General features: G+C 46.0%; 1 protein-coding gene across 1 annotated transcript in view; it reads left to right on the top strand.

Moving 5' to 3' along the window:
- Positions 1-1844: 1844 nt before the first annotated feature.
- Positions 1845-8206, top strand: part of CHMP4B (charged multivesicular body protein 4B) — a 19557-nt gene continuing 13195 nt past the window's right edge. Inside the window, exon 1 of the mRNA XM_015410382.1 lies at positions 1845-2369. Coding sequence (XP_015265868.1) covers positions 2174-2369 — 196 coding nt within the window. The 5' untranslated portion in view covers positions 1845-2173. The remainder of the gene's footprint in view (positions 2370-8206) is intronic.

Genomic DNA, 8206 nt, shown 5'->3' with positions numbered 1-8206 from the left:
CTACTGAATGGCCGGCGGGACATTGTGGCCCGGACAGGCCCTGCGGAAGGGCACCAGGTCCGGCAGGCCGCTGGCACTGGAGGCCGGGCCAAGGAGGTCTATGGGACAGACACCCCCGCCCCCGGGGTGATCCAGGAGATCCTCCTGGCTCCGCTCCAGAGGTCTGGAAAGGCACTTCGCGGAGCCACCCACACGCGTGCTCCTCCTCCTCCACTGTCAAAACCAGGAGGCGACGCTGATGGCCAGGGCCTCTCTCCGCTCGGCCTCACCACCCCCTCCGCAGGGCGCCCCGGTCCGCCACAACGGCTGCTCCCCCCCTCCTTCCTCCTCCTCCTCCTTCTGTGGCCAACGCTGCTTCCTCCTTATGCGCATGCGCCGTTGGGTGCTTTTGCGCATCCTAGAGACTTGGGGGAAAAAACCCTTGACGGGATATGGGCGGGCACCTGATGCCACTAACTACCACCGGAAACGCGATCAGACGCCCGCCCTTGCCCCGTGGTTTCCGGAAAGTAGTACCTCGGAGGTACTAGTTTTTTAAACTGCATCTTCAGAGCGAAGCCTCGGGTGAGCCACGGGAGCTCTACACTTCCTAGATGTGGTGGTGTGATCGCACCCGGAAAATCCGCCTATCTTCCATCTCTGTAGCGTGGCTAATGCTCCGTGTGACCGCAGCCTAAGTATACTTTCTTGGAGAAACTTTAGAGGCTTAACTATTCAGTGCAAATAAAGAAGGCATTTGGAACCACATATACGGTTGTCAACTCTGGGTTGAGAAATTCCTGAAGATTTGGGGGGCAGAGCTTGGGGAGGGCAGGGTTTGGACAGGAATGAGAGCTCAGGCAGGCCAGGGTATAATGCCCTCCAAAGGAACCGTTTTCTCCTGGAGAACTGATCTCTGTCATCTGGAGATCAGCTGTAATTTCAGATCTCCACCTGGAGGCTGGCAATCCTAAACTACAGGGATAACGAATTCCCCCCTTTATTTTAATTGAACCAACAAAGAAATAATAGATTTGAATCCAATTGCACCGCAGAAACCAAAAATATTTTGAGGGTATATGTTTTTGAGGGTCAAAGCTCTCTTCCTCAGATACAACTGCATCTGATGAAGCTTTAATTCCCTAAGGCTTTGACTCCCTGAAAGTCTTGTTCTTGTCTATAATGTTAGTGGACTCGAATCTAGCTCTCCTACTGCAGACCAGCACGGCTACCCTCTGAAACTAAAGATGAAACAATGACACCAACAGAGCATTTTTTTTTAAATTTCCTATTAGATTCACTCAGATTTCTAACTACATTAGGACTGCATTCTAAATGCTGTTCTCATTTATTAAGGATCATGAATGCTTCGTTCAATGCACTTTCCAGTACACGCTGTGGCATCTCACTGTTAATTCGCGACGGCATTTGACCATCCTTTTTTCCTTGATTTAGCCCTTGGTGAAGTTTTGAGAAAGAAGTTGCTTCCTTTTCCAGTATGAGAGGTTTACCTGTCATCATCGTGCGTCATCAAGGAAAAGGAGGGACCAAAACTGGGGGAGGGGGCGGTCGTGTGTGTCTAAAAATGAGGAAACGGCTGCATCTCCCAACAGTTACGAGAAACTGGACAGCGGACGATGTTATCCGCGCACGCGAAGCTCACGCAAGGTGTTTCCCAGCATGCAACAGTAACAGAGAACACAATTGCTTTAGAGACTACAACTCCCGGCAGCGCTTGCAAAGTACTTCCCATCTTAACCCTATAGTTCTGGAGGCGTGGTGGGTAACGGGAGTGCAGTGTGGGCGGAGTAATGACGGTTGCCGTGGCTCCCGGAGTGACGTAAAGAGATTTGTGGGCGGTCCAAGGGCTGGCCGTCAGTCAGGGTGCCGCGGAGGGTGACGTGCTCGGGGGGGACGGCGTGTGTGTGTGTGTACGTGTGTCAGGGAGTGGTCGCCGGTGGGACTCGGGCCTTGGCGAGGGGAAGCCCGGGCCGAGGGGGTCGCTGTCTGGCCGGGCGCTGCCGCCTTCCCTTCCCCATCCTCGGTTTCGCTTCGGAGCTTTTCGGGCTTCTTCCTCCTCCTCCTCCTCCTCTTGGGGCCGCTCCCCCCCTCCCCCCCGTCCTTTCCTCCCCGCCTCGGCGGCCCCTCCGTTTCTTCTTCTCGCTTTCCTCCCGGTGGGTGGTGCGGTCCGGCCATGTCGGGGCTGCTGGGCAAGCTGTTCGGGACGGGGACGGGCGGGAAGGGCGCCGGGAAGGGGCCTTCTCCGCAGGAGGCCATCCAGCGACTCCGCGACACGGAGGAGATGCTGAGCAAGAAGCAGGAGTTCCTGGAGAAGAAGATCGAGCAGGAGCTCTCGGCCGCCCGCAAGCACGGCACCAAGAACAAGCGCGGTGAGCCGGAGCGGAGGGCCGGGCGGGGAGAGGGAGCCGGGCTGAGGCGACCGTGACGAGAGGAGACCTGGACTCTGCCAAGTGCGAGAGTGGAGGAGGAGGAGGAGGAGGAGGAGGTCATTTCCCGGCTGCTGTCATCTCGGGGCTTAAGCTGCCCTTGGACACAGCGGGGGTTTATTTCTGAGTAAACAGGCTGCTAAATCTGCGTCTCAGTGGGGGAAGGGAAGCGGTGTTTGTTTATAAACAACCTCAGTGGCTTTTGCGCTTAAAAGGAAGTCGAGGTAATGTACAACTTCGGCAATACTATTTAGGAAGCGCAGTGTCTTTTTAAAGGTAGTCACAGAATACCCACGTTTCCCGGAAAGCGATGCATTTGCTCTGTGTCTGGAATCCGTTACAGCACCAATCTTGAGGATAAATCGTGTTTGTGTTATATGTGAAGGTTTGTAGCAAAACGTGCATTTGGGAGGATGCAAAATACCAATTGTTTCATAATGCCACTGAGGGCCTACCTCTTTGTAGCAAGGTGTCATGACTGCAGCAGCACTTTGAACCAGTTGTCTTATGTCTATGAAGGTGCATGTTAGCAAGTACTCTACTGCTGCCCCTTGGATCTGGATGTTAATGCTGCATGCTGGGAATATTGTATATACCCATCTGTACTACTGAAGTGAGTTACCTGTCAGGATGGTTTGGGTTCAGGGGGAACTGCTAAGACTTTTGAATCCGACCCGTTTGTGTTTCCTAGTTGGTTAACCAGGTATTCTTGGAAGGCCTGTAAACCAAAGCAGTGTTATTGACCCCCACCCCAGCAGCTGGCATTCAGAGATACACGGCCACTCTAAATGTTATATTTTATTGTTTTTGATGGAACTACACATCATGAATTCATCTAATCAGTTTTTTAAAATCATCGGAGTTAGCAGCCTTTGCTGTATTCTGTGGCATGGATTCTCACAACTGAATTATGCATTGTGTGAAGAAACTTTCTTTTTTGTGTCCTGTATCCTCTGTCCAGCAGCACTTCATGAGGTGTGGTGGGCTGCAGTGAGAGGCAAGAGTTTCGTTCTGTGAGCAGAGTTCTGTTCATGGTATTTTGGATTCTGACAGGAATGTTTTCTATGTGTCATCATTTTTCAGCTGGACAGTACCCATGTGAAGCTTAGATTCAGAAACGCATTATACAGAAAGTGATCTGCTACCTAGTTCTGTCCAGACTAGCTTAGGCTTTATATTTGCTCATTGAAGGTAAGCTCCAATTAGCTTTCTTGTCACTTGAGCCAGTGTGTCACATTTAGGTGAGTTTAAAGTGTATTAAAGAGGTATTGAGCAACAAACTATTTTTATTGTGTTTATGAATCTGCAATTCCATTTATGTTGGCTAAGGTTTTTGCCAATTAACTGGCACCCTTTGGTCTTGGTACTGGTAGTTAGTGCAGTGTGTATTAGAGGCAGTATAAAAGTTTCATGGTATCTGCAACATACTGGATTTCTTTATGGAGATACTGATGGGAAGATTTTAAAAAATCCTGCATGTGAGATTATGTTGTGCTGCTGTTCTTTTCTTTACGTGTTCCTGTTCACTTTGCCAAATTTTATAAACATGCTCTAAGAATAATGCTTTGAAGATGCCAAATAAAGAGACTTGTGCTGGGCCCTAGGGTTGTTTTGTTCATCTGCAGAAGTCCGTCTTATTGCTTCCTTGTTCTGAAATTGGAATAATGTTTTTTTAAACATTTTGGCATTTTTTTCTGTCAACATGATTTGTTTATACATGTGGTAGTGTAGCAACTAAGAGACTGAAGGATGAACTGGAAAACCCCTGCTGTGAAACTGCTTCCGAGTTCACACAGTGGCCTTAGCATTTCTCTCCCTTCCTTACACACAGAGTGTTAGCCTCCGCATTAATCTCCCCATCTGCAATATGAAGTTGGGGGTACTACTGATGTAACTTACAATGGTGATGAAAGCATAACAAGATAATTATGTGAAGTACTCAAATGCTCTGTAAGTAAAGGTAAAGGTTTGCCTTGCTCGAAAGCCAGTCGAATCCGACTCTAGGGTTGCAGTGCTCATCTCCGTTTCCAAGCCAAAGAGCCAGTGCTGTCCAAAGACATTTCCGTGGTCATGTGGCTGGCATGACTAGACACCGAGGCACATGGAACGCTGTTACCTTCCCACCGAAGTGGTACCTGTTTATCTACTTGCAATTTCTTGCTTTCGAACTGCTAGGTTGGCAGGAGCAGGGACCAGAGACGGGAGCTCACTCCATCATGCAGCACTCAGGTCTCGAACTGCTGCACTACTGACCTTCCGGTCTGCAGTTCAGCGTCTTAACCACTTGAGCCACCGCAGCCCCCAAATGCTCTGTATATAATGCTAAATAGTTCTATTATTTCATTACATAATGATTTCATGAACATCCTTCTTTTTTCCTTTGGGGTTGAATTAGGAGAATTACAAGATAATACACTATGAATACAGGTCTCTACTGACAGACGTGTACAGCTGGAAATACCTAGCAGGTGTTGGGGTTAGTTACAGTAAAAATATCTGCAACAAATGAGCAGCTGGTACTTTACTTCGCTTATCCTTAATGCTTACTTGTAAGATTCTTTGTGCACTACTTTTACTTAGTGGCTTTGATTTGAAATTTGTCAAGTCCCTCAAAGGTTATATCAGTGGTACCCTGCTGGATCAGACCACTGGTTCATCTAATATAGTTTCTTGTTTCACAATTGCCAGCCAACTGCCTTAGAGAACCAGCAAACAGGCAAAGATGCCAAGGTCTCCCCTGATGCTTTCTAGTGCTGCTATTCAAGGTTTACGGCCTCTCGACATAGATGTTCCCTTCAGTTATCATGGCTAATATCTATCTAATCCGCTTTCAAAGCCATCTATTCTATTGGTCATCTCTGCATCCACTGGCAGTAAATTCCATGACTTAATTACTTGTTGAGTGAAGATCTTTCTCTTGTCAGTTCTGAATCTATTGCCCTTCAACTCTATTAGGTGTCCTGATTTTTACTATTATGGGAGAGGAAGGGGAAATAATCTTTCCACCACAGGCATAATTTTATAAACTGTTAACACTTTCTATTTAGATGGCTTTTCTCTAAACTGGGTTTTCCCCTTGTAAGCCGCCCTGAGCCCGTTCTGCGGGGAGGGCGGGGTATAAATCTTAATAAATAAAATAAATAAACTGACAAGCCCCACACTCTTTTGCCTTTTTTCGTATGAAAAGTGCTTCAAATCCTTCATTATCTTGAGTGCCATTTTCTGCACTTTTCGACCTTCGAAATATTTTTGAGGTACAGTGACCAGAACTCGACGTAGTATTCCAGATGAGACCACACCATGTATCTATACAAGCGACTATAATACTACTATTTTGTTTTCAGTCTGATTCCTAATAACCCCGCCTTCTGCACTGAGTGGATATTTTTGCTAGACTCTTTTCTGCAACCCCAAGATCTTTTCCCTTCTGAGTGAACATCAGTTCAGACCCTATTTCCATATATTTAAAGTCAGGAATTATGTTTTGCTGCATTGTGCATTGCCTTACATTTAATTCATTTGCCATGCTGTCCTCCTCACCCAGTTTGTTCCTCTTGGAGCTTTTTACCATTCACTTTGGCTTTCTTCACAATAATTTGATATCATCTGCAAACTTGGACAGTATTCTGCTCACTCCCATTTCCAGATGATTTATGAACAAATTAAATAAGCACCAATCTCAATCATCAGCAGTTCTATACTTGGGTTCTTTAAGAATGTCTTTAATCCTCCCCCTCTGGGTCCAGAGACACAGTTGCTTTTAATTTGTCCATTAGCCCCAGAACATCATCTCTAATTACTTCTGCTTGCCTCAGTTTTTCAGACACTCTTCTCCAAAACAGTGACTCTGGAATGGGTATCTAGCCCACATTTTCTACAGCTAAAACAGAAGCAAAGAATTCCTTCCGTTTTTTCCACCATCTCCGTGTTTTCCTTAAGCCTTCCTTTTACTCCTTTGTGTGCATTCTGTGAAAGTTCTGTGCAAAGATGCTCAGTAATACTACATTCACTTAGCCTGAATAAGATGTTGAAGGTAACACAGTATGATTTTGTTAATTTCAAAGGGATTACATTTTCTACTACCTTTCAGATCACTGTCAGAAGGCATATTGACTCGTTACTGAGCCTTTCAGTAACTCTTCTCATCTATATATCTAATAGCCAAGGCGCCCCCTGCGTGCAGATATCTAAATCCGCACATCGGGGGCACCTGGGGGGGCAGGGAGATTTTCCTGCACATTTGGGGCAATCCCCAGATGTGCAGAAAATCTAAAAACTGTAAAAAAAAAAACTATAGGGGGCTATGTTCCCTCTAAGCTGTGGAGTCCTGTGAGCAAAAATTCTACTTTGTGAGCTACCGGCATCAAAGTTGTGAGCAAGTGATTTGGCTGCTGCATAGATTAGCATGCTGTGAAGCCATCCTTCCTGAGCTAAGACAAAAATGTGTGAGCCAGAGGCTAAAAAACTGTGAGCTGGCTCACACTAACTCAGCTTAGAGGGAACCCTGATAGGGGGATACTTAAATCCCTCCCAAAATAAAGGAGCGTCCCTGCACATGTGCAGGGAACGCTCTGAGAACGCTTCGCCACCGATGCCACGGGACGGGGGTGGGAGAAGGCTTGGCGGGCTGGCCTCGCGATCTGGGGGGAAGGAGAAAGCTTGGTGGGGCGGCCTCGCCACTTCCCCGGGGGGGGAGGGGGGGAGAAGGCTGGGCTCACCTGCTGCTGCGTCTCCTGCTTCTACAGGCCGGGAGCTGTGGGGAATACTCCCGCCTCTTGTTCTTTTTAACTCCATTATTGTTAAAGCTAGAATCTTCTTCTGAAATTTGCGATTCTTGAGTTATGTAAATCAGGAATTGCCATTCTGGAATCAGTCTAGCTCAGCTGTCTGCTTTTCTGACTATGGTTATAGATTCCCAAAAGCACTTCACTCAGATGGCACTATATTAGGTTTAACAATTTTTTAAAATAAATATATTTTTTATTGTTTGTTTAGTCTGTTACATCGAATATTTGTAGCTGTTTATAGTTTCACCCCTTACCTCCCTCCCTTTTAATCTTGGTCTTTTCACCCCCGCCATGGACACAAAGTCTTAATCTTCCACCGAATGTCTTTTCTTCTTTCTTTCAGTATCCAATCTAGGTAGGTCTTCCATCTGGTCTTGATTTCTGTGGATTTTTCTTCCCATGTTGTTCCTTTGTTGATTGACGCCACGATATCTGACTGTATAAAGTCAAACAAATAGTTTTGCCAGATTTCTATTGTCCATTTACTTTTGTCTTTCCAACCCAGAGCTATAACCGCCTTTCTCGCCAGTATCATAGCCTTAACTAGATTTAGAGTAGTCCTATCCAATAACAGGCTTCCTATTGTACTTAACAACATTAGATTAAAGTCTATAGTTAATGTTATATTGCATACTTTTCTAATAATTTCAATAATTTCCCTCCAGAAGGTCTTTACTTCTGCCCATTCCCACCACATGTGTGCATACCAGCCTTTAGAATGTTTCCAGTGCCAGCACAGCGAACTCAATCCTGGAATCATATTAGCTAGCTGTCCTGGTGTCTTATACCATTTTGTAAGGAATTTATATTCAAGTTCTTTAAATCTGGTTACTTTGATATCTTCTATTCCTTTCATAATTTTATCAACCATCCTCTCTGTTATCTGACCTTCATGGCACCATCTCTTTTGTAAGTATTCTGTTATTTTATCTTTATTTGTTAACATCTTTCTATATATTTTTCCTACCAGTCCCTTTTTCTGCTTGGCCATTT

The sequence above is a fragment of the Gekko japonicus genome, unplaced genomic scaffold (genome assembly GCF_001447785.1).
Source record: "Gekko japonicus isolate JY-2015 unplaced genomic scaffold, Gekko_japonicus_V1.1 scaffold1819, whole genome shotgun sequence".
Classification (NCBI taxonomy): Eukaryota; Metazoa; Chordata; class Lepidosauria; order Squamata; family Gekkonidae; genus Gekko; species Gekko japonicus.
The sequence above is the reverse complement of the archived record's forward strand: the minus strand, read 5'-3'. Positions and strand labels throughout refer to the sequence as shown.